General features: G+C 35.3%; 1 protein-coding gene across 1 annotated transcript in view; it reads left to right on the forward strand.

Moving 5' to 3' along the window:
* Window positions 1-27,956, forward strand: part of CACNA2D3 (calcium voltage-gated channel auxiliary subunit alpha2delta 3) — a gene marked incomplete at its 5' end in the record, with an annotated part of 433,227 nt that overhangs the window by 70,425 nt on the left and 334,846 nt on the right. The window contains one exon of the mRNA XM_082060048.1: window positions 20,865-20,981. Coding sequence (XP_081916174.1) covers window positions 20,865-20,981 — 117 coding nt within the window. The remainder of the gene's footprint in view (window positions 1-20,864; window positions 20,982-27,956) is intronic.

Raw genomic sequence — 27,956 nt, forward strand, 5'->3', positions numbered from 1 at the left:
CAGTAGATTTTCAAGGAGAGGACTGGTTTGGGACACTTTCAGACCTGCAGTCCTCAAACAAAATTGCCAGTGAGAGGATTGGAGCCACTGTAGGAATGGGAAGTACCGTATCAGTTCCTGAAAAAGAACATACACTGCATTAGCGATTTGTAATTGTTGGATGAGCTCTTAAAATAGTGATAAAACTGATTATGCTTTTATTAAGTAGAACACAAATACAAAATACATAATGCAGTGCAGAGTTCCTACAGTGCTTTATTTTTAGATTATTAGAAGTTGATGATAGGGATCACATCAAGGCATTGTTTAGTGCACATTCAGTCTTAGCATAAATATTGAATTGTCCTCAGGTTATAGGATATTACAGAGTATCTGTATTTTGGAACCTCTCACCTTTTCCATAAGCTGCAGTAAGTAAAAAATTCAAACAGAGTAGGTAAAATATAAATGTTTATAAAATAAAGCAATATTGAATATTCCTGTTACACCTCTTCCAAGTACTGTAAAGGACTATTTTGCTGCAGGACCTTTGCAGGTTTTGGGACTTCATATGAGACTGCTCACAGCTTTTATTTAGTTGTAGTAGTATTTAGTTCTGTGTATTGCATTGCATTTATATTGTATACAAGTCTGATTCTCACTGCTGCTTGAATTATAGATTCTTGTGTTCCATACTAATACTACTTTTACAGTGTTTTGGACTATTTCTTGCAGACTACAAATGCTTTTAACTTTAAGTTCTTAGTCTGGCCATTCCTACTCCTGTGAGTACTATTTAGACAAGTAGGAACTGCATCGATTTTCAGATTGATCAAGTAGATGGAGGGTTTGCAGGAATGTATCATATTATATATGCAAATTTTGAGTTTAAAATTACTTGGAACACTCGCATCTAATGTATTAAGGAACAGAATTCCCTTGAGCTTTATGAAGGAAAAAAAAAAACCCTAAAAAAAGATTCACCAACTCCTACCAGAGAAATTATTTTAGGCTAGTTATTTTTTTTCTTGTTTCTTCCCCTCTGCCCCCATGTTAGCATTATGAAATTGGTTAGTAAAGACATGGTTTCTTTCAAACTGTTTTATTAGCTTCATCTTTCTTTGTACCTTGTTTTCACAGAGTCTTTTACCTATGGTTAATAAAAAAAGTTTGTGTTAAGACTGTGGTTTATTTTGGTGGAATACGTAAATTTCTTTCCCCATTTGATATATTTATTATCATTTCCAAGAAGCTGAGTATAGCTAGGTGCTTTGTATTTCTCAGTGGGAACTTGTAGAAGCAAATAGTTTGTGTAGGACTCTCTCTCTATTATTTTTGGGCTGGAGAAATATGCCATACAAGAAAATTGCTTAGACAGTTAGATTTTGTTGTTTGTCCATTGGGATGGATTGCACACTCTGCTTTAGAAGAAAAGAAATGATGATTTATGCAACTACATAATGGTCCAGGGTAATGAGCACATCCTTTGTGCAAATGAAATTCAGGCAACCATAATATATAGAATAAATAGTGACAACTGTGAATTACAGACCCATAATTCCACTGAGGAGTTCTGCTGTTGACATAAACTTCAAATGTGAAGCTTGGGTGGTTTGTAATGCTCCATCACTGGAACCCAGAAGAGAAATTGATTCCAGTGCAAGCTCTATGACCCCAAATTCATGTGATATTTTTTTTTCTTGTGTGCTCAACACATGATCCTCACTGCCTTTCCCACTTAATAGTGTATCTCTACATCTTCCTACCCTACCGAGAGTGTGAGGGCTCTCTCGTGTGTTCTCTCTCTTTTTCTTGCCGGCTTATGGATAGGAACAATAACAGCTTTTGTTTTCAAGCTACTGCAAACTTACACTCAAGCTATTGTTGGAATGGTTTTAGGACTGTATTTTTTAAATGTCTGAAGGTTGATTGTCCATCAGTCAGCTTAGATTCATTTACACTGTGTTTGAGAAATAATTCTAGCTTAATATGTGCATGATTTTATGGAATCTAAATAGAGAATAAGTGTTTTGTGATTCTAACTGCAATTATTTGAGCCTCTATTTTTTGTGGAGTTGTGCAGTTTTCAATTAAGTAGTGACTGGAAAATATTTTTATGCAATACATTTCTTAAGAGCTCTTTGTAGGGGGAAATAAAAATAGAGCATTGAAAAGCATTGGTTTTATTTTTAAGTGATATGAAGTTCTTGTGATGCTTCATGATAGATATTTACCTTACACTCAAGTGGATAACTAGTTTTACAAACTGAGTATCAGATTACGTGCATAATCATTTTGTGGTAGAGAAACACACAAAGATTTTTTTCTTGTTTGTTTGAATGTATCACAGTGCTTCAGAATGACAGGTATTTTGTGTTCTTGCCTGCCTAAGGACTGTTGCTTTTTAGTCTGTGTGTATCTTCTTTGTATTACGCCAAGTATGTTTTATTCCATCAGATTCCAGTTTTACTCAAGAACCTGTATTCTTTTCACTTTTTTAGACACATACTTATGGTAATATATAAAAAACCAAACACAAATCAATCAAACAAAAAACCCCAAAACAAAAGCAGCAAGAAAAACCCAACCCAAACCAACCAAAACCAAGGAAAAGCCCTATTTTTTTTTTTTTTTTTTTGCCTTTTGACTTTTTATATTAGGTTTGAAGTTAGCTAGCTAGGAGGTTTTTTTTAGCAATTGATGTAATAAGCCGTTGCCTTTTATGCAGATCCAGTATATGTGGCAAATGTTATTACTGGAATGCTATTATTATTGACTGCGTGCGTTACTGTAGTTCCTAGGATTTTTGGTGGTGTTTGGGATTGCACCACACAGAGACTGATGCCAAGTGTTCAGAACAGCAACTAAGTCTCAGCCCTGAAACAAATTGTTCTTGGGGCTGGGCTACTGGGCTTCTTCACAGGCTTTGTTTTCTGCCGAATTTGCAAGACTAAGCCTAAGAGCAAGGTGAAGCTGACTATGGAAATATTAGCATCATTGTTTAATACCTCGAGAACAGAAGCAATGAGGAATTAAATGACTAAATGAAGTTTTTGCAAAACTCAGTGGCAGAGCTGGGACCTGAGCCCAATCCTTTTGAGTCCAAGGTTAATATCTAAACCACCAGACCATTCTTCCTCTAAGACTGTAGCCTTCATTATAACTCCGGGTTTCACTTATGCTAATTTTACTGCAAAACCCAAATCCCTTTGACTTAAATTTTCCATAGTTGCTCTCAAATAACAAGGGAGCTTAAAAATGCTTCTGCAAAGTCTGCTTGACTATTATTAGGTTGTATTTATTGGTAAAATGACTGATTTTTCCAAATGTCTTTAAGCTTGAGTGGTAAGATTTTTTTTTCTGTGAGATTTCCTTTCCTCTGTCCCTAATATTACAGATGATTTTATTATTTACTGCAAGCATTGCCTGAAACTAGATAGATCATGCTTATCTCAGCAATATTGGAACTACAAAGCATAATTTTTATATATTATTCTCTCTTTCAGTATATATTTATACGTAAAAGGAAACCTGAATTCTGAAGAAAATATTAATAATGTGGCAGTTCAGCGTTCTTAAATTTAAAACCTCTCTAGAGGGACAGTTAATATCAGGCTTCATTTATATTGTAGCCCTCATTTTATAGAATTAAAAGTCTCATATTCAAGACAACAACAACAAAAAAGGATATATGCTGCCTGTTCAGAAGGTTGTTTTATTATTGAGCAAAATTTTGATTTCTTCAAATGCAATTTGTGAAACTAAACTAGGAATAATACGGGATTTTTTGGCAATTTAACCCTCTGTAAAGGGTGACAAGCCAGGACCAGTAGCTGGAAGAACAATAAATAATTAGGAGTCTAAATGTGTTTACTATAAATTATTGGGAAAGAAATAGAAGTATTAAGTAAGTCTTAAATATTGTAGATCTAGTGTGAGTGAGCTGTTTTAGGAAAAAAAGCTAGCCTTTTATTTACCAAAATATTTTCAAGGGAACTCCATTTTCAGATACAGCTACAAAGATCTGATTGATTAAGTTATCCTACTGGGGTAGAAATAAATTTAATGAAACTTTTGGATATTTAGTAATTCAGTTTGCTCTGTGATATATGCTAATACTTAGTCCTCTTAAACTATTTCAAAAGATCTTAAGTTCAAACATCTTCAGAAGATCTTTGTAAAAATTTTAGTAAATGAATCATATATTTAAAATCTTTATACATCCCTTCTGTACAAAAATTTTGACGAATGATGGTGGTTTCAGCATCAAACCTTCCTATAAGACAAGTTTAATTTATTTTATGAGGAAATAAAGACACAGAAAAGTTAAGATAATTCCATCAGAAGACTGCTGCCAGGCTGGGGAGGGAGACCCACAGTGCTTAGGAGATTTGTGTTGTCTTCTTAGTTGTCATTTAGCAAGTGCTTTGTTTTGACTCTTAATGTACCGTGCAAAAAAGAGGACCTATTATAATTTCTTTTTGTCCATATATGACTCTTAAATCAGAAGAGAAGGGAATTTACTACATTTTGTGCAGACAATATACTAAAGTTAAGCTCTAAGAGTCATGGAACCAGATATCTTTTCTAAATTTATTGATCCTTTCATACGCTGTTAGTAGTTAACTGATATAATTTAGAAATTTGATTACTGAAGAATTCCAAGGAAAAGCAAAGGTGACCAGCTGATTACGGCCTCGACTCGTTTGTTGTTAGAGAATTTGTAAAATGTTTCTGCTTGTTAGTGAAATTATTATCTAGGAACAAAGATTTTTCTGGACAGGATTATAGCCACTGCATGCTAATTAACGGAACAAAGAGATGCAGATTACAGAAGCAATAACAGTAAAATATCCAGGAACAGTTGCATTAGGACATTATCTTCCTGGCAGCTGTGCTGGTGTGTGCTTTGGCACTTCTGTTCGTGTCATCCCACAGTAACCAGAGACTTTTCCAAGGGCCTCACAGAAACGTGCCTCATCCTGTCCCTGTGGCTCTTGTTTTCCAGAGAGTGATCTTACACACTGGGTCAGCAGAACCAGATGGGGAGAAGAAAATAATCTAGAACTGGTATTCTTAGTGGGATGTTAATGGTTCACCAGAAGTGGTAGAGAATGGGTCATTCCTTTAACCACTAATTCTGAAATAAACAGTTTATGGTGGAGTGAGTCACTTTTCAAAAATACATAGTGGTAACTTGGGTATCCTCAGTCTGTTTTGGCAAGAGATCATAACGTATAGTGGAGGATATTTCCGCAGCTATCAGGATCACCAATGTATTCTAAATCTGGTAACTGATCATTACTTTTTACTGGAAAGCATGGATATATGATAAAAGGTCGGTTTTCTAGAAGCATGTTTTCACTTCTAATACCAGAGATTAGAAAGAGCACATTTAGATATCCTGTGGCATCTTCAGTTTCTGCTCCACTATTTAGTAACATCATTTTGTTGGGGCCCCTAGTAGCTTTTTTTGTAGTGTGTGCTATTTCGCACCTTGTGGCACCTAAGTTCCCATATGTAGATAGTTACTTCAGTGGTGAATTAATGCAATTTTCTGTTCTTTGTTTGGGGAATGAGCTTACATCAACCACAGGTCTCTTCTAAAACTATCACCAAAAACCTCTTCATTTGAAGCAAGGATATAAATGGGCTGGAGTGTGACTGGAGTATCTGTATGCTTATTCCTTGACTTCTTTTCAAATGCAGTATTGATAGAAAGCTCTAAAACTGTTAGGAATCAAATTAACATTCTTTAATGTAAGCTGTTATTGTGAAATTATCTAATGACAATAAATGTTCCCTCCCTCTCTCTATGCCTTATTGATGTATAATTTTATTTTTCTGACCTGCAAGGAGTAAATGATGAAGTGGTTGGCAGTATTCTTGTGGTTTGACATTTAATCTCCAGTTGGAACAGGAAAATTGTGAAGAATAAGCCAAAAGCAAATTGCTGATTATGAACAGTGTGATTTTTGTTTTGTTTTGTTTGTTGTAAAGGCTGGAAAACATTCCCATTTCAACTAAGGCATCTTTCAATGTATGCCTGATTAGGGTGGTGTGGAGACATGTAGAGATGTAAGATGGCACCATCAGTAGTTTTAAAACATAAATAATGCTCAGGAATCCTTACAGGCTCTGTAGATGTGAAATAGTGAAGTGTTGCATGCAGGCTTGAGCTATTCCTGCAAAAGGACTTTTTTCTATTTTCAGAATCCCTTTAGATGAGTTTTGGTGTAGTTGATACATAATCTGATCAGAATGCTGCCACATTGTTTGTACAGGGTTACGTGAGGATAAGCAACATTCTGCTTGTCTGTTCCCAGCACCCCAGAGGCTGAACACAACCGTAATAGCTCTTTTCCCTGTTTGCGGTTGATAGCTGTGACTGACGTTGGGTCTGGAATGGCGTCAGTGTCTCCTCATGTGCATCTCTCAGAAGTACTTACACACCTCTAACAGTAATCACTCCACCATACTTGAGAGAGAGTGGAATAGTCAGCTGGTAACTAGGGACCTTGACGGTTAGTCCATCTCAGTCCCCTGGCTCCAGAAATTGCCTAGGAAGAAGAGACCTCAAACCTCTCCCCTTAGAGTTTACTGTGTTGGCTCAGATGCTCTCAAAACAGCAGAATGCCTCAGATCTGAGGGTGAGTCTTCTATCTACCTCAAACTCCTTCGTTAGAGGCCACTTCAGGTTTTTCCTGTCAAGTGTTAGGGATATCTTGTGAGTGCAGTTGCTCGTATGTAAAGTTTTAGACATTATTCCTGAAATAAAAATCCATAAGGGATCATGATCTTGAAAGCACAGTTGTGTTACTAAAAACAAATGGTTAGAAGGGAACTTTATTTTGAAGGAATTAAAGGCAACCTTTTTGATGCCTTTTTTTTTTTTTTTTTAAAGGCACTGGAAAACAATCCTTATTTTGTGACCGAAACAAAACTCAGTGGTTTGCTTGAAAATGCTAAAAAAGAATGGTTGAGTACAAAGTTGTTTTTATAATGCTAAAAGATTTTCAATTACCAGAACCCTGTTATACTGTAATAGCAATACAGGCTTTTTCAGAGTTAGTAATTTCTATGCAAACACTGAAAGTCGATATAAAATAAATGAATAGCTTTATTGTAGCAGGTTATATCATCATAGTATAAGGTAGAATTCTAGTATATGGAAAAAATGCAGGTAGTGCAACCTGTGATTAAAACTGAATTGTTTTCAGTTCGTGTTTAAAAGAAAATGTAGGTGGTGTTCTTGTGAAGTCTTAGAGATATCTTGTATCTTTTGCTAGTGGCTATTATGCATTCAGGCACCTCGGGAACAAAGAAATGACAGAGAAATGGATGGCCTGGGCTTAACTAAGTAGGTGATGGTACAGATGAGGCCCGATAAGCTTAACACTTCATCTCCGTGCTGCCACTGTGGTTTGCAAGGAGATTAGAACTGTCTGACTGTGAGGAGGGCAAGCTCCACAAATTCACTCATACATGGCAGTTCTGTAATGAGGTGATACTTCATTCCTTAAACTACTGAACTGGAACTGCACAAACAGATGTTTGCCTCTGGCAGTCCTGTGCGTGCAGCACGGGCTCTGCCGCACCTCCAAATGCAAACAGAGCGCCCCGTTGCCACAATTATATTTTATTGATGTACACTGTTCTTTGTACAGTTGTAATAATAAGGGACAAATTGTATTTTTTTTGTGAAAGGAGGAAACCTGCAAGTAATTCAGGGTGTTTACATTGCAGGGTAGAGTTTAATAAGAATCTAAATAATTGTTATAAATTTTCAGCAGGTTAATGTGACAAAATCTGGTGTTGGAAATTAAGAGTATTCTGCCCTTGGTTATGTGTATTATGTTCTTTCACAGCAAAACTTTTTTAGATGGCTCACAAGATGGAGATGTGATCCTACATTATGGATCTTTTACACAGTTGCCAGTAAACAACCAAAGGCCAAGCTCAGTCTCAGAAGTTAGATTTTTTTGAGCTTGGTGATATGAGTTTAGCAAAACTACATGAGGATGTGTTGAGAATCAGAAAAGACCATTGGGACTCTAATTCACACATAGGTAGCTTTAAGTGCTGACTTGTTCTCCCTGCTTCAATAGAACTTGTGATTTTAACTTAAGTATATGTTAATTACTCTGCTGTCTTAGAGGCTTGAACGCAGTTCACCAAGAAGGTCATTGCTTTGTGGTGAGCAGAGAGGGATTTATCAATAGATTGACTAGCAGTAACCTGTGATTCAGGTGCCTTTGTTCCATGTTCTGAGGTTTAGCAAAATAGTGTATTTTTATTAAACAATGAAATAGCAATCTGCTGATGGCAGTTTGTTGAATGTTATAATGAAGAATATATTTTAAAAATTGAAACTTTAATTGTGATGTCTTTGTGAAAATGTCGTTAATTGTAGCAATTGGAAGTTTACTTTGTGCAAAAATAGTACTTGAAAGAATTCAAACACAGTGAGTATAAAAATTCTGTTCTTCAGAAAGCAAAGGCACTCATTTTAAAAACAGAAAACCAGTAGCTTTATCTTATTCCCTCTTCCAGAGGCTTGCTGGTCTGGGGCCAGTCCCTCAAAGTAACAGGACTACCAAATCTTTATTTCCTAAGACAGGAATGCCTCCATTAGATGCTGAACACTTAAACATGGTCTTTTTTAATTGCAAAAAAGGCATTATTTAATTACCTAGTGGAGCTGAATCAAATAAGCTAAGCCTCAACATAAGCAAAAATATTTTTTCAGTCCTACGGCTTTCCATTATGGTATAATGAACCACATAAGGCTTAAAACATTTCTATACACATATTCCCTACTAGAGTATGTGTTGCAAATATGTGATTTTAGACATTGTCTGTTTATACTAATGAACATCCTAGCTAAAACAAATCTCTTATTTAAGAAGCAAACTTCCAAATTGAAGTACTTGAAAATATCAGCCAGTATATGCATATGTTACTAAAACACAAGCTGTTTTCTCTAAAGGTGTGCAAATAAAGTGGTGTGTGTGTGTGTGTGTTTTGGTGGTTTGGTGTTTGTTTGGTGGGGTTTTGTTTGTTTGTTTGTTTGTTTTTAGTGCTATAAACATATGAACAGAAAATATACAGTAAGGAGATAACAGTGTGTGTTCTTTTTCTAATTCACAACTTTTATGTGATTAAAGTGTTCTTCTACCAGCTTCCTCTCATGTGTGAAGGGAGAAAAAGTAAATTAATTACCATTAGCCTGGAGGAGAGCACATTGTATTCTTTACGACTTCATAGTATTGATTTGGCTATTATTCATGGCTTCTATTCTCTGCTATGCAGATTGATGCATCTTTAATTCATAGACACATTATCATTAATAGTGGTTTATTGACCAAGCAAAACAAAGCTGTTGCTGGGTCCTTTCTAGTGCAAAAGCTCCATACTTTTTCTGATAAATGTGTTAGGTTATGCATCTTTTATAGATTCTCAAGTTAGATGGTTTATTTCTCTATGCTATGGCAATGACCTATTGTGATGCTATATGTAATATGCTTTATTTTTTGGTGAGATGAGCTCTGGTAATGTAATGAATTCCTAAATACAAAAAACTTTCTTGTTCTTTGAGACTCAGACAAAAGCTGAATAAGTATCTCCGTGTTTGTGTATGTGTGATAGAACTAACTGCATGTAGAAACCTTTGTAAATAATAGGAAAAGAATGTGACCTACACTTGAACTTGAGATAGGTTTGGTTCAGATTTAATTTGGTTAAATTTGGGCAAAAGATTTTAATTTAGCAAAACCAGCACTAAACTGGTGATTTTTTGAAGTGTTTGTAATCTAATCAAATACTGACACATAAGTACACAAAAATCTACTCTAGCCTGTTAATCGGGTTTTTTTTGTTTGTTTGTTTTTTGTTTTTGTTTTTTTTTTTCTTATGAGAGGGGAAAAAGAGAAGAGACTGTAATACAGACATGAGATGATACAAATTTATAAGCAGAGTGCCCAGATCTGGTTAGTTTTTGACATATGTTTGGATCAAAGTGCTATTATTACGAAGTTATGTACACTTAAATAAAATGTCTTGTGTTTTCAATTTTGGGGGAAAATGAAGACTAAAACTGAGGCTGATATTCTTCACTCTTTGCAAAATATTAAATATCTTAGTGTGTTTATTTACTCTTTGCAATTATCTTTTGGAATATCTGCTTTTGGTATAGTATTGGTGATGTAAGATACAAAGGCTATTATTCTGTAGATTATTCATCCAATTTTCAGTAAGAAAAACAAAGCAAGACCTACAAATAAAGCTCTGTCTGTGGTTTTGATGTGTTGTTTTATGCACAGGACTTTTTCTTAACTAGGTTTCAAGATTTGTTTTTGAAAGTGCAAAAGAGAAAAAGACTGCGGGGAAAAAAGCATATTGGGAGCTAACCGCATGCCAGTGTTTCAGAGACCAGACTAAATATATGCATTAGAGCTAAGCAGTCCAAAGAGGAAAAGATCTGGGCAAGTTCTGTTGCACAGGGCATTATTTTATATCATACTACAGTCTTTAAAAGGCAGTTATTAAGTATTGAATTGAATGTGGTTTGGCAATCAAACTTTAACCTTTTGTTTTTCCTTGTGTATTTACCAGTTTGTTTTGTGAGGCTTTGAAAGAAATCATGGTGAATATACTACTCCACTTAAATGTATAGAAAGGCTACTCATTCTCTGTTTCTTGTGAAGTTTATAAGTGACTGAGAATCACACATGAAAGTGAAAAGCACTAGCTTGTACGGCAAAGACACAAATGTGTTTACACACTTCCAGGCAGTGCCAAATACTATAGTTTGGTCTTCTCAGGACGTCTACACATAGACCACATGCGGGAGGACTGATTTGCAAAGATGCTGAGAACACAATGATAGTGCTGGCTTTGATATGACTGGAGGGAGTTCAGATTTTTGAAAAGAAGATAGTTTTTCATGTTCTGTGATGAAATTAATTGGAAGCCGAAATTTAGGTGCCTGAGTTCAGTTATTCAGATGTTATGCTTTTTCTTATTCCTACAAGTCCACTTTGATACATAGTATCCTGATACCCATCTAAAAACCTAAATTTAGGAGTAACCATGGAATTTCTGGAGACAATTATCTAATTTTTCTCAGATGGAAAATAAGCATTGTCTGATAAAAGTAAATAGAAATACTGGAACCCAGAAAAACAGCTGGGTTTAAGGCAGGCATAGGTCTGCAGAAATGGAACAATAAGAGAGGGAGAGACGCAGTGATAAAAGGAAGTGTAGTGTAATGAGAAAAAAAAAATTACAAATAAAGACTGATAGAATTAGTTTGTGGATGCATCCTGTGACCTTACAGCACAAAGCAAACTGTCTCTTCTGGTTGTCCTTGTTTCCAGTTACCATAAAGGCTTTCAGAGAAGACCAATGAAGTTTGGTATACAAAAGAAGATGTTCTAGTAGCTCATCCCAGCTGAGATATTTGTAGAAACAGTAAATTGTCAGGTTCCCTACTTCTGAATCTTCAGCCATTCAGAATAACTATCCAGGATGAAAGGACTGCATTCTCACATTTCTTCAGACTTCTGTGACGAGCAGATTAGATGTAAATGCCGCTGATACAGTTGCTTTCACCTGAAAACAGACTGATGGATTTGCCTTCAATGAACATGTCCTCTGGGTCATATTGTGATTCTGCAGATTTATACTTATGGATTTTTTTCTTCATTGTTTAAAGCAGTTCATGTGAAATACTGTAAGTTTTTTCAAGAGTATCAAGTACATTTTTACAGAAAAAAGAGTCTCCAGGGAAGTTGCAGAATGTTCTTTTTTTATTTAAATGAGGGCTTTATATGCTCTGTTCTAAAATAGAAGCAAATGTATGTATAATTGCATAGATAACTTCTGTAAAATATATTTCTAAAGCAGTTTTTAATAGTCTTGGTTAACTGGCTGTTACAACACCCATGCTGGCCTGTGAAGATGTTTCACATGTCTAAAAGAATTTACAAGACAGTAATTTGATTTTTCAGCCATTTTAAATAGGATTGAGTTTATAGTTGGCCAAGATGGTAAGCTGGCTCTCTTTTGCAAAAGAGTCCGACGGCCCCTGAGCCTGTGCCAGTGGAGGCTGGAGGCAGCAGCAAGACAAATATTTGCAAACAGGTTTTGTTACCCAGGTTGGCCCTGCCCCAAAACAACTCTGTTAGAGGGGAAGGGTGGGAGTATATTCCTGCCCTTTGTTTGACTGCTTAGGCTTACATCTCCTAAATAGATTGTTATTTGAATCACCCATTTTTGGTGATGGTTGTTATGGGGAGGCTTATTAATTACTTCCAGTGAAAATTGAAAAACTGAATTAGTCTTAGAGAGCAAGCACCTGAAACTCCTGGAGTGGTTTCCTTATCTTTTTATTTATTAGAGAATATTATACTTCATGCACCACCAAAATGACTGCTGCTTTTAAATTTTGTGATGGGAAATAATCTATATGGTTGAGTAGCTTGTATCTTTCCACACTAGCTCCACCGTTTTAACCAGGTATATATTCAAGGCTTCCCGTTATTGCTGTTTACGTGGTATTCCCATACGTATCTAGCTGTGCAAAGGTTTGAGGACATGTCTCTTGTGAAAACGTTTCACAGACACAGCAGAGGAACATTGCTGAGTCAGGAACCAGGTTTAAATGTTTGTTTGCTTTTAATTACTATTCAGCTTAATGCTTTAACTGATTTGGTTTTGTAACATTTGCATGTAGCAAGGAGTTAAACGTGGGTCAGAAGTAAATATCTCTGTAAAGATTAAATGTACTGGACATATGGTGCCCTTGCAATGTCTGTAAGATACTTACATTGTGAGTGAATTATTTAGCAAGGAAAGCAGTAACTTGTCAACTCTGCTGGTAATAAATTTCCCAGAATAGCTGATCTTTGGCTATAATATACCAGGTACAGCTTTGATTAACAAATCATAGTAAAATAGGATGCAACCAATATTTCAATATTTTGTATTTCACAGTGTATTTTATGAAGTTACTAAATGGGAGTTTGAGGCAACAGGAATTCCTTGGACACCAGTGTGTGACAAGATTCAAATGTGACAGGCTAATGTGGAGGTCTTTGGAGTCATTTGATGAAGTGAACAAACATTTCTCTGCAGAAATGAAAATGAGTGTGCCATCACACTGGTCATTGCTGATGGATTTCATCAACACAAATTGGTTCAGTAAAGGTTAATAGGAGTGTGTAATGTGGTGTAACACAAACTCCCAATTATCAAGGAGTTCTCTAATGTCAAGGTGAGGAGGAATATGCCTTTGTGACTCATCTGTCTATGCAGATCAAACTGAACTCAACAAAGTTATCTGTGGTCTGTTGGGCAGGGCACTGGAAGAGTAGCCATGAGACCTCGTTCTCTTTGCAGTTCTGAACTGTTGTGTGACATTGGTGATGTCACTGAATTTATTTATATTTCAGTATCCTCATGTACAAAATGGAGATGATTATAGATGCTCCTTTTATAAAGTCTTTGGAGCTCTGTGGTTGAAAAATTCTACATCAGCTCTGAACTAAATTAATTTTGTTTACTAATGCTCACCAGCCTTCAACAACAAAATAAAAATAACTCTTACTATTGCTTATTTTATTAAGACCTTTACAGTTGCTCCACTGCAGGTGTTTTAAGGTAAGGAGGACCAGATAATAAAAACATAACAGCAACAGTCTAGTTTAAAACAAACAACAAAACAAACCACACCAGTACAGGGTCAATGGGATAATGAGAAATACAAAATTTTTTACTTGGGAGAGATTCACAGATGAGTCTATCGGAGGAGGGCACCATCTGTATTTGATAGCTCTGCTGTGGTAGTGCCATATGAATACCCTTCTGCTCAGTGGAGAAGCTCAGATCCCACTCACAGGCACATGTAATTCTGGAGGCTGATTTTTATGTGGTTTAAAATTCAGGTTTATTCCAACACTGCATATATAACTAGTGACCCCTCACTTCTGATGAAACATTTAGAGGCTGTGCTGTATATTTTCAAATCTTCTGCTAGGAATTGGTCTGCCATCTCTCACATGTGGAAGGGATGTGTGTGAAGCGTGGCAGAGCAGGAGCTCGCGTCACCTAAGATTTGAGCTTTCACAGTTTGTGTCCCATCAATTTGAACAGGGGTATTGTTTTAAAATAAAATTGTCTTGTAAAATGCTGTGATAGATTTTCCACATCAAGAGCAATTTATATCCTAAGTCTTGATTCAGAGGCTCAGAGCCATGTTTTGATTATAGCGGAAAGCCTTGCACTGTGCATAGTTTCTTTAATTTCAATTGAACTGTTAATGGTGTAAGGCAGCACTTAATTTGACTGCATTGTCGGTTTACTCCATGTATATTGTAGGCTTTGGGTTTTATAATTTCAAAACAAACAAACAACAAACAAAACCACCAAAACAACAACACGCCCTGCCAAACAAACAAACCAAAACCCAACCAAAACCAACTCTGCCAAACAAACAAAAAAACCCATGAAATAAACAGACCATTCACACTGTAAAAGGTAGGTATCATTAAAACAGCCTGAACAAATGCTATTTGCTGTAAATTTTGTGCAGTAGTGTTAACAACATATAAATTTTAAAAATATTATACAATGAGAAGACAATAAAAGATGAATGTGAGCTTTGTTTTTAGATTGTGACAAGGAATAAATTAGGGAAAGAGAAAGACAACAACAACAAAAGCACAAAACCAACCAAACAAAAAACCCAAAGCAAACAATAAACAACCCAAACAAATGACAAAACCAACATAACAAAAACCATAAACAAAAAGCCCCAATGCATTTTTCTTGGTGCATAAAATTCGATATACCATCAGCCTTCTGATTCCTACACTCTAGAAGAACTCAAACTAAAAATCTAAGGTTACTTTGGGTTGGAGACTTAACATTAATGAAGAAATCCAGGAGTTTCAGCTTAAGACTTAACTAAGAACTCTGTTTAAGACTGATGTCACTTTTGACTCTGTAACTAAAGAGCTGCAAATTGGATTAGCTGCAGGTTTTTTGCAACCTTGTAGACCCATTTGTTGATTATACTTGATTGTCAGGACATTTCAAACACATAATCAAAATAATTCCAGTAAGCCAACGAACTCATGTGGCTCTTGTGTGCCAGAAGGGGTCACTGGTAAGACTGATGTGGCAGAGTGTCTGAAGCAAGTTTCAACAGTTCGAGCAATGCATGGCACAGCCTTTCTACTGGGCAATTGATATTAATTGAAATTGAAGTTTAGTAATTTAGTCAAAAGTGTATGTTTCTGTAAACTCAGTTTATGTTTACAATGTTGAGACTTGAACATCTGAAAGTGTTTTTAATGTGCTGTTCTTTGGTTGTGTGTGTTGTGGTGTGTGGGTGGTTTTGTTTTGTGGGGTTTTCTTGTGTGTGTTTTTGTTTGTTTGTTTTTTAATGTAATGGAGTAAACATTTTTTTCATTGAAAAAATGAATAGTTTGAATATATATTTAATCTTTCATTTGCATGCTGGTTCTTTTTCATTATAAAACAAAAAAGTGTATACATGCATATATATATTTAACATGAGACAAAAACTCTCAAATAGCAACATTTATAAAGTGTGTGCAACTATTTAAGTTATAGCTATGAGTACAACTCAAAGGCATATATCAGTTCCTAATATGCAACACAAACTGACAGATTACTTTTCAAGGATTGTTACAATATTCCTGTTGAGTAAATAAGCGTCATTAATCAGGATGGTAGTGAAGTTTATTTGCTCTGAAAATCCTGGGAAGTGGGAATAATTTTCATTATTAATAGTTGTATTGTTCTGTACATGTACGAAACAGCCCCAGACTTGTCAAAAGACTGAGACTAAGGACTGTTTACAAACTTCTGAGTAACTTGAAATATATTTTTATATGGCATAAAGGCAGTTATCTTGATTTAGATAAAAGTTGACAGAAATAGATACAAATAAAAATAGAAACACAAAGATCATGTTTGTCACTGGAGAAAAAATGAGTAAAATTTCAAACTGTAGCTGGCATATGGTACCTTTCTGAAATTTTCTTGCTTCAAGAGGGTATTTCTTTTCCCGCCTTGGTCACTGAAGCTGCATGTTTTTTGGTGCCCAATACTTGGATTGCATTAAAATATTTTGGACCTGAGTTTTGTATAGATTGCTTTCTGGTGTGTTATTTCTAGATGATAAGTTACCATGCAAGAAAAAAGCCCCACGCCTAAATCTATGAACAGCATTAAAAGTTCCGACAGTGAAATACTGTCTGTCTTACCCTGGTGCTTATGTGAAATGATCTGGCAAAACAGATACTGAAGAAATAATGTATTTTTTGTGTGCTTTATCAAATGATAAATGATCTTGTCTCTCTGGAGAATTTCTTAGCAAATGCTGATTTTGCAAGCAGAAAGAATCAGCATTTCAAGTTTTGTTTTTATTTTTTTTTTTTTTAATAATGCAGCAAATCAGAAGTTGTATCTGCTTGATCTTCTAGACAATTGGAAATCCACTTATATAAAGAAATGTCCATCTGTAACTCTAACTTTCTGTACCCTTTTGTTATGCAGGTCAATTATTTATAGCAAAGCTAATAACAGTAGAAATATATTACTGTGTATGTTACAAATGTTGATGAGAATTTTCCAGTGTCTCTTACTGGAATAAAATTATAGAATACTGAAAGAAATAGCGAGGTGTTCTTTTTTTAAAAGAAAAAAAAAAAAATCATCAACTTTGTATTTTTTACAGTGGAGGGAAATGGTTGTTTAAGGCATTATTTGGAAGACCCATTCAGACTAGTAATAGAATCATAGAATCATTTTGGCTGGAAGAGACACTTAAGATCATTGAGTTCAACCATAACCTAACTCTAGCACTAACCCATGTCCCGAAGAACCTCGTCTAAATGTCTTTTAAACATGTCCAGGGATAGTGCCTCCACTACTTCCCTGGCAACCTGTTCCAGTGTTTCACAACCTTTTATTGTTGAACCTCTTAAGTTTGGCCTTGGTTCATAGATCCAGCCAGTCCAGATCCACATGTGTGGCCTTCCTGCCCTCCAGCAGATCAACACTCCCACCCAACTTGGTGTCACCTGCAGACTTACTGAGGGTGCACTCAATCCCCTTGTCCAGATCATTGACAAAGAGATTAAACAGAACCGGCCCCAGTACTGAGCCCTGGGGGACACCACTCATGACCGACTACCAACTGGGTTTGACTCTGTTCACAACTCTTGAGGCCCAGCGATCCAGCCAGTTCTTCACCCAGCGGAGAGTACGGCCATCCAGCTGCCAGTTTCTCCAGGGCAATACGGTGTCAAAGGCTTTACTAGTAATACAGGCTAGTTTGCAAGTCTGAAATATTAAGTACAGACTGTCCCAGAAGCGAGACTTTTTTTCATGTTTTGTGGTAGCCTTTTGCTGAATTGCTACCCTAGTGGCACATTGGTGTTTTCTCAAGATTACATTTAATGAAAATAAATAACTTTCTTTAGAAACTATTTCAAATTTATTTTGAAGGAACTATATATTTGCTGTTTTAGCTAATTTATTTAAATTGAAAACAAATTTAATATGTAAAATCTAGTAGTAGGGAAATGATGAGAACCTAGAGGTCAGACAGCCTCTGCAGTTAAAGAGAATCCATTATTAAAGACATCCTTTCTTATAGTGTATGTGTGTGTGTTTAATTTTGTTTGTTTGTTTTTGTTTTTCTTCCCCACTATCTTCTGTGATTCAGGTTTCTTTCATCAATAGTTACTGTAAAATCAACTGCTTTCTAGATCTAAATTCTCAGTCTCATGCACATTGAGTACTATGAGAAAGTGCATAGCCATGCACAGATTATGCTGGCACCTCTTCCCTCCAGTCATAATTGCTAGAGCACAAGGATTCTGAAAACAGCTGGTGTTTTTTCCAACCACAAAATTTCTCCTGTTTAGGAACCTTCCATTGATGTCTGAAAAAATAATGGAAGTATTTTTATGGAAATGAAATACTGAATGTAAAATACATATTATGTAAACCTCTTATTATTTAAACCTCTTGGTTGCCAAGGTCTTGCAGATCAAGTAAATACTAGTTTGTTGCAAATGGGTTTCCAACATTTGACTAGACATGCACTATGCAAGATGTGTGGTCTTTTAAATAACTTAAAAATAACTTAAGGAATATCTTTTTTTTTTTTTTTTAACATTGGAACTTTGACATTTAGGAAAAAATGAATTTGCATGAACTAGTATAATTATAAAATCATAAATCATCAGTTAATACATCTTTCCCATTTATTTTGAGTGCAAGTTGTTATTTTTTTTCAAAAGCACCAGTTAGTAAAAATGGAGAAGGGTGACTTTTTAATATGTTCTCACAATAGTGTAATAGACTATACGATATGATTCTCTAGAAAATTTGTTGACTTCAACTGTACCATTCACTTTTCAGACAGTGAATAATCTCCTGATTTTCTTCACTTGATGGCAATGCTTAAATCAATAAATCTGATGACCTGAAAACAGTCTCTTGAAGTGATGCATTTTAGAATACTTCCGAAGAACTCAAAGGTCAAGTCTGAAGGAAACCATTTTCATCAGAACTTGCAATGCTGAACATGATCTGTGCAGCTTGAAATAAGTGATTTAGATTTGTATTTTATCTGTTGACATAATAAATACGACAGTTGTTCATGACACTGCATTTTGTTTCACTGCTTTAAATTCACCAAAGATTCAAATCCTGTGGGATGTGAACAGACTTTGACATCATTAATTAACTGGGAATGTTTTCAATTGACTTTTAATTTATGACATTTTATCACAGTTAGTATTTATTACAATAATGTGTATTTATCTGTTGTCTACTGTGTATTTTCTCCAGTAAATAAAAAAAACACAATGTTTTTGCTATTTTAGACAAATCACCATGCTATGCTAAAAGAATATTTTCAGAGTGGAGAGTAGTAAGTTTAGTAATGGCATAAATGGGCTTGCAAAGTTGAAATCAGAACTCTGCTTATGGCATATAAATGTAGATGAAGAAGGGGAAAAAAAATCTCTCCTCCTGCCTTTAGGGAGCAAAATGCAGGTGGTCTGCTCGAAGTTTCTTAGATTCCTTAGACTAATATTAAAATCTCAGTTAGAACAGATCCTCATAACTGGAAATAGTGTGGGAAATACATAGTTATTAAAAGGGAAAAATTGCAGAGTATAAAAAAATACAGTGTCCTGCATATTTACTGGCAACTTTGTGTATTTTACCATTCTTATGAAATTGTCTGCAACTAATATTTTATCAAATATTGTTTGCCTATCAAAATATTCACACAAGTTTTTACAGAGAAGCATGAAGACTATAGCAAGTCCAGAGTGTCGCTTTGCTTGAAAAATTAGTTTTGTTAGAAGAAATGGGTACAGTATGTGCAGGCATTTACTTACAATTGATTTCTTCCTTCCATCACCAGCCAGAGCATGACTGGTCTTAACTTACTGTTTTGATGATTTTAGTGTTTATACAGGTGCTTTGAGCCACTGTTTCATGCTTTTATTCTTTCTTCTCTCTCTGAAGTTATATAAAGTTTGGAGAAAATTGCAATTCTATAGGAAACTTTTATATATATATATATATTTTTTTTTAATGATACCAGCTCATTTTAGTGACTCAGGTATTTTGCTGTGGGTTGCACTAAGAATTTACTTTATAGATTTGGAAGATTTCCCCTGCCCCTGCCCCATGTAGGGCTAAAGCTGGCAGAAGCCAGGTATGCTTTTCAGCTGCCTCACAGTGTCATGGAGGTACAATAATGGGAATATGTTAAGCCTACATTTGTACAGTCCTAAAATTACATGCAGCCCCTAGAAGGCAACTGCAAGGCTGGTGTGGCCCTCAGTGAAAATGAATTTGACAGCCCTGGGTTAAGGGTTTGGTGATGGGCAATGGTTAGTTCATCACAGCTTATATGTGTTTTAAATAGAGATAAGCAAACCATAACTAGGCTGGAAGCCATCACTTCTTAGAATACAGGCTATAGTGGAATGACATGGGAAAGAGGGATGTTCTCAGTAGTTAAATGTTCTGAAGATTGACTCCAAATAATATTATACATTTTTAGTATATGATATTCTTACAAGCTTCACTGTAAACACTGATAAAAAATGCTGATATGCAGAAAATAGAGGATAAAAACTGTTTTGAATGTATTTTTAGTGCTTAGTCAGTCTGAGAGTTGTTCACACCTCAAAAAGAATCTATAGGCTAATGCTCATCTGTATTGTACACAGGGTACTTTTAGGCTTGCTTTCAGATAAAGATTTGTGTTTATGTGGTTTATTTAGGGTTTTCTTTGCATGGGAAGTTAAGAATGTCTAGATAAACTTGTATGATAAATATTCATAATATAAATATGGTATAAAGTTCATGAAATACACATCTACAAGTTCAGCTGAGGAGGAGGATTCTACATTGCTAAGGTGCAGTGGATTGCCAAGCATATCACTAGTTTTAAATGACCTTTACATGGAATATAAAGGCTTTTTACTGCTTTTTTGGGCTGTTGTACAATTGCAGGGAGGGACAATTTAAACATTTCGAAGGGGAATTGCAGTTTTTCTACAGTGCACAAGATAAATATTCCTATTATATTTTCTTAACAAAGTTCACGTTCTAACCCAGTTGTTCTTTCCCTGTGACAGCATCTTGGCACAAAACAGCCTTCTGTCATGTATATAGACATCAAACAAAGGAAGAATGTCAGCAAAAATGTAATATGAAACTAATAATTAGTTGTCAAAAATTCAGCTGGTTCACTGTGAATAACTTTTCCCTAATTTATTTGTGTGTTTGTTTGTTTTTTTTTTTTTTTCTTCTTCCAGAAATACAAAGAATATGAGAAGGATGTTGCAATAGAAGAAATTGATGGCCTTCAGCTTGTGAAAAAGCTAGCAAAGAATATGGAAGAAATGTTTCACAAAAAGTCTGAAGCTGTAAGGGTAAGCAGCAGATCAATCTGCTATTTCATTCTGTGATGAAAAACTAACTATATAATTTAGGCTTTGCTCTGGCGGGTGTATTAGTGATTGAAGGTGTTGAAGTGGAAATGCTAAAGTGTTCAGAAATACTTTAGGATCAGTGCCCAAGAGAATAGATATAAGTTATTTATAGCATCAATATAGAAATGCAAGAGAGTGTTAACTAGGTTTGGACTACCAGTTTCCTCAATGAGTCTGTAAGGTATCACTTGTTTTCAGTAAAACATAACTCTACATGGTTGTTCATGAAAATGTCAGATGTCGAAGTCTTAAACTAAAGCAACTTAATTTCACTGCTCACTATTGTAGCATTGCAAATAATCTTCTGAGTTCAATAAATGTCCTTTAGTTCAAGTCTAGATGATACAGATGCCTCAAATGGGGCTAAATCTGAAATTCCTCTAATTGTTCTAAGTACTACATCACCTAAAGGCAGTGTATTAATGATCACTAAGTAGCTACATTGAGCTACATTGGTCTCCCTTCTGGTCATACTTTTGTAGTAGCTTTGGCATCCTATTAGATTAGATTTACCATTTGAAAAAAAGTAAGTTCTGCCTTCTGTGTTATACTATATTGAATAGGAGTTCACTGTAACATGCATGTCCTAAAGAATAACAGGTCTTCCAGTTGTAGCTTTGATTTTACATTATTTTTTGCTAGAAATTTAGGTGACTGTAACAGTAGTTCCTGTTACATCACCTAAATCAACAGAACAACAGTACATTTTGCTGATGCTATTTACTACCAGCTACTCTATTTCAGCCGGAATTGTTGGCTCAATTGAGTTGAAAGTCTTTGTATCTTAACTGTGGAGCTTTAGGCATCACCCAAGGACAGGGATTCTATTTGTGTAACTCTAGATACAATTTCACCGTCAGCCTTTTATTTTTTGCTATGGTGCAAAAGGGAGGAAGGAATTTGGTGATGTTTTAGAGGTTGAATTTTTTGGGTTGGCAGCAAAGTAAAACATGTTTCAGCTTGTAAACTGAGCACACTTGGCAGGAAAGCATGGAACCCAGCAGTTCTATTTTTAGTCTGATTTTCAGAGAATAACTGCACTTTAAGATGTGTGCAACAGCTTCCATAAGCCTGTAGAATATTGACTTGGGGCGAGGATTGCTTTCCTCATTCCTTAGCAGAGAGAACTGCTGCCCTGGGATCATAATGATGTGAAATAGCTGTTCTTGGAGCAGCATTGTATAGAGCGGGAAGTGACCTGCAAGCAGCACAAGAGGAAAGTGGAGCTCTGTACCCTTGGAGTGGAGTGCTCTTGGGAAGGGCAGTTTGTCTCTCAATTAAAGCTTTGCAGTGAATGTTTTCTAATGTTTGTGAGTGTTTTGAACAGGTTTGGCCTGTTCATACAGACATTGTTTTTGTCTAAGGAAGGAAAAAAATAGAACCAATATAGGCCATCATGCTCAGGGTAAAAACAAGCCCAAATTCTGTGAAGTTAGTCCACGCCTAGAGTATTATGTCAAAGGGTTTTAGTGCTGCAAAAAGTGACTGAAATCAACACCCTTCTTTGAGAGGTTTCTAGCTTTAGAAAGGAAGGGTCACATTCTAAAAAATGTTCTCTTTGGTGTACCTTCCAATAAGGTTATTATTTTTTTGCATAATTACATAAAGTGGTCTGTCTTGGTTGCAAGAGTGACCTTTTATGTTCTCATGGTAAGTAGTGCTTGATTTCCTGGTAAGTACAAAATCCTTCAGTACAGTGCAGGTTTTGAATGAGTTCTGCCTTTGACACATCATAGCTGCTTCCCTCCTCACATCTGGAGAGGTGAGACAGGAGTAACAAAGCTCCTCTGGACCCAAGACATCTGCTCCATATTGAGGCAGAGTAATGTTGCATCACCTCACTTCTAAAATAATAGAATTTTGAGATAAGCTTTTGATGGAAACTTGTATGAAGAGAACTGAAACCTAGAAATCAGAGTAATATTTTAGACATGGTGGCAGAAATTTTGGGGCCAATACTAAATGAAGAGTACCTTACAAAATATTTCTCAGCACTAGAAATAATGGGATAACCATTGCAAGGGTTCAAATCTGAGTGCTCAGAAAACGTGTTTCAGTGTGACCCCAAATCGTTAGCCTACACTGCTCATTGAATTAGCTTCAAGTAGACATAAAAATCCATGGCTTGATTTTAAAATATGGTTTAGATAAAATATTTTAATCATCATACTTTTTCAGGTTCTCACAGATGTAACAATCTTTGACAACTATTCAGAATGCTACAGTATATAAAAGGTTTAATTTGTAGAAGAGGCCAAGAAGAAAGACCTGGAAATATGGAAATAGGATGGCTTGGAAAGACCTTCCAATTTTTTGTTTTGCTCTATGCTTTCAAACACATTAACTTGTTCGAAGCTACTAATCACATTTGAACTCTCTTCTCTATCCTCCCCCTTTATATTCTGGTTGAATTTTTATCTTTCTGTCTCATTGCTTTTCATAGTGATTAGTTGGTTCAGTGCGATTTTTATCATATTCATCCCCTGTTTGAATTACCCTTCAGTATGCAATTATCCTATCACAGAATGTCCTATTTTTGTTCTGTCAGATACATAAAATAAATGGAAAACTGGAAGTGCTAAACCAATTATATAACCTTTTGTCGTCTACTTACTGATGGAAATCCTTGCAAGCAAGTTTTTTTTTTTCCACCCTGCCTCCCCAGTGTTCAATATTACCTCAGATTTATGTCAGTTCAGGATATTCCTGTTAACCATTTCCTTCCTAATACTGCCCTACTTGATCAAATTTCAGAGAGGCAACTTCAGATTTTATTTTGAAATATTTATGATCTTTGAAGTTAAAACCACAGAAGAGCAGTTTTAATTCAATGTTGCTCATGCTTTGCTTCTAGCTGTGACAAATGTAGATGGTATCCATTTGCCTTTAAGACTAAGACATTCAAGTTGGGTAAAAATCTTACTGCCTATAAGGTGGAGTAAGTGGGAATGTTTCCTGCATTGTTCAGCAGTGGGTTTACTTTTATAGCCAAACCTAAATGATCCCTTTGAGAGCCTTGTGTAGCTCGCTGTCACTTGTGGCATTGCTTTGGTTGATTTTCCTGCACTTTTAGTGATTCCATGGGTAGGAAATGTGCTTATCCATCTTAATTTGAAGTTAACTGTGATTTGTGTGTGGGTTCTTTTTGTTTTGTTTTTTATAACTTTTAGAAGACTTTATGATACTTTTGTGAATCCAATAATTTGAAACTGAAAAGGAACAGAGCACAATGGCATAATGCTTGGTAACAATTGACTGCTCCAACAAACTGGATAATGGAAAAAAAAAGTGAAATTAAAACTACTCATTTGGTGCTTTTATTTTTCCTAGTTAATGGTGGAATAAGAAAAAAAAAAATCAATGGAAGATAGAGGGAGGTGAAAAAGAAAGCAAAACTAAAGAGAAATAGATTATTAGGGAACGTTCAGAAAACTATTATTAAAACTTAAGCTATGCAGTTAAATTTCTATTTTCATTAGTGTTTCTTTGCAAGTAAAGATAATCCTGTAAAAATGATTGTTGATTTACTTGTAAGATGGTAAATCAAGTGTTAAGGTTTATTTTTCTTTAGGGCAACTATCATTGCTGCAGCAGAAAATGCAAATAAGAGATTTCTTTTTATTAACTTTTCCTACTGTAGCTACCTGGTGTTCATTGTGAAGCTGATTCTCATTATAACTCTACTGTGAAAAGTAATTGCTGTTGTACAGTAATTCAATTTCGGTGCATTCATGCATCAGTAAGCCAGTGGGGTTTATCTAGAGTAACCCAGGACTTTAAAGCTTTTTATCGTGAAATTCCACATGCAGACAAATGCTCTTCCAAGGAGCAGAATATCAGCATTTACATTTAACAAACATATGCAATGAAGAGCAATGGATGTTTTTTTCCACCAAAGATTTTTACACCAGTCTTTATTTTCAGATACGATTAGGATGATATTGTTTATGCACAGTTAAAAAAGTGTAATGTATATGTTTGAAATGTTTGTGCTTATTTATAAACATATCTGGTTTGCACAATTTAGTATGTGGATATATATATACATGTGGGTTTGAGGTTTATATGTGTAATATGAACAGATTCAATTTACTATTGAATTTTTTTTTTCATATGTATGTAAGCAAAGCATGAAACTACATGTACATCCATGCATTTCCAAGCAAATACTGATAAATTAGTGTCCTGATTATTTAAAAAAAAACCCCAAAATGTATTAAAGGGATATGTTGGTGAGTGCAAAATGAACTTGGCTGGATGAACGCAGAGATCATGGCAGGTTAATTCAAAGCTGAGAGTGAAAGGTAGTTTCTTTCTCCATAGGAATATTTTGCAGTGCTCTGAATAAACTTGTTCATAAAAGCTTGTTAAAGAAATAATATTGAATACTGTAGTAAATTAACGTAACTTTTATTTACAAATGACCCACAAGTACTTTACTGTTTTCTTGGGTGTATTTGGAATTTAACTACAGTTCTGAATATAGGGGACAGCATATGTGTTGCATTTTTTACTCATTTAAATTGAAAAGAAGTCTGGCTTGAATGAATATGCTGTATTAAAAATACATTTAACACATATTATATTGCAGGAGCATTTAACTCTAAGTGGAAGTACTAATCTGCAGGATCTGTAGGTTATTGAGCTGATCATGGATAACCACATTGTTGTTGTCTAAACACTGACAGGACCTGCAAAGCTTTGGATCTTTTGTGCACCTTACAGCTCAGAACAATTCCCAGCAGTATAAATATCTTACTTTTATATCAAAGATCAAATATATAAAATGTAATTTACTACAGGACAATTGCCAGTGTCCTAGGTCCATTGCATATTCTGTTTTCTTACAGCCAGGTATCTCTGGTGCAGACATTATTATGTGTAAAATAATCCATTTGCTATTCCTTCCACTATGGTTTTAAATGAGATTTTAAAATAACACCAACCTGCATAATTTTCTACCTTTCATTTCTTAATATATAAACTGTGAATTAAGAATTGTTGCAGTGTAATCTCCAGTTTATGTTCCTGCATACTGGAGGATTCTTGTAAAACCTGTTAAATTGGGGAAGCTAAGATTGTCGCTGCTATGTCATTGTGCCAATTAAGAGCATTTACTGGGGTAAAACACATTTGCATGGTTGGGTTTAGTATTTAGATTGTACTTTTGTTGACTTGTAAATTGAAAAACAGTTGCTTCCCACAGGGCCTAAAGAAAAATGGAGGCAACAGGAAAGAATATTCCAGGTGAATTTTGAACTGATTTTTGTTAAAGACTGATTTAAATGTACACCAACTTCAATGTCCACTGCGTATTTTATTACACTGTATTTTTAGTCTGACTTTCTATCACTTTGATCAATGCTAGATTGGGAATGGCATTCTTGAGAAGAGAAGCAAATAATCATTCATATTTCATATCTAATATAACAGAAGATAGAAAGGTCTTAAATGTCAAAACTTATTACTTTGCTAGGCTCACTACTTGTAAATACAGAATGAAGACTTTCACTCTCAACTCTGTTCCTTCATTGAGCTAATTTACATCTGCAGAATTAGAAGGAAGAAAAAATGAATATCCACATGCACTCTTTAAAACTGTGCTGCTCAATGGGTGCTATTCTGATCCCTGTTTTGTTTTTTTTTCTTTTTGCACATAGTAATATTATTTTTTTTATCTGCAGATGGAAAGGGAAAAAAATACCATTAGGTTTATAAAATTGGTGGAGAAAAAAATTATAAATGGTTGTGGGTAGAAGGATATTATGGTGAACCAACCCAGTGTCACTATAAATAGTTTTAAATGACAGAATAAAGACAAAACGAAGAAAAGAAAGATGGCTACAATAGTGCTAATTACTGTCAACAAAAGAAAGGCTTTCAGTAGTATTTTTATATTCACATTTAATATTTTAACTGTAATTGTTCCTAGTTACTCTTGGTATCATTTGGATTTTGCTCATAGTTTTACTGGTCTCTTTCATAAGTGATGAATTTCTGTTCTCAAAGCATTAAGGAGCTTTATTTACTTGCTGGCAAATTATATTACACCGGAAAATGAAAAGGTGGTTATCAATCCACAGACAGTCAGTGGAATATTTGGTAGCATAATACATAACCTTGACAGTCATAGTTTGAGAAATATTTAAAGGTACAGCAAAAATTTTTCTTGCTTATTGACATAGGACATAAGGATTGCTTTTGCCAAATGTGTGGAAATTAGGATCTTTGACGAATGATTAGCAAACCTATTCTGATGCAGATATCAAGTGGATCACTTATTGCTTCTTTGCTTTTTAGTTCTTTGAGTTTCCCAAGAAACGTGTGTGTTGGTAAACAGATACTGTTAGGAATTCTGAAAGGGCAGGGGGAAACTTTCTGTTCATTGGAACGTCCATGGGCTTCTCTTATTCTCAGCCTTCTTTCCCATCACGGAGCTGCAATACAAGTGCTTGGACTGTCCCCAGGCACATTGCTGGTCAACAAAAGAAATGAAGGGAAAAGGTACAATGAGTTTCACTCACACCTGCGCTGCCTGTGTAGTGGACAGATCGGTTTAATGGAAGTTAAGGATTTTGTCTGCAGACCCTTCTGAATCATAGCAGGGAGCACAAGTGCATTGATTAAATCTTTATCTAACTTACATACCTGAAAATTCAGGTTAGCCGAGTCCACAGAAAGCTGTTGTTTAGAGGTGGGGGGAAGGTGCAAAACCTGAAAAACTCATTTGCTGCTTCTTATGCATTGACTTTCTCAGTGTTTAACTTCCACAGAATGAAAACAAAAGCAGCAGGGAGATATTTCATCTGATGCTTAATCATTTATTTTGTAGGAGTTCAGGAATGCCTTCATTACAAAATTCTTGTGATGTAATTAAAGTCTTTGTAAATCAACCTTTTTCTTTTTCTTTTTCTT

This window comes from Streptopelia decaocto (assembly GCF_964273445.1).
Source record: "Streptopelia decaocto genome assembly, chromosome: 8".
NCBI lineage: Eukaryota > Metazoa > Chordata > Aves > Columbiformes > Columbidae > Streptopelia > Streptopelia decaocto.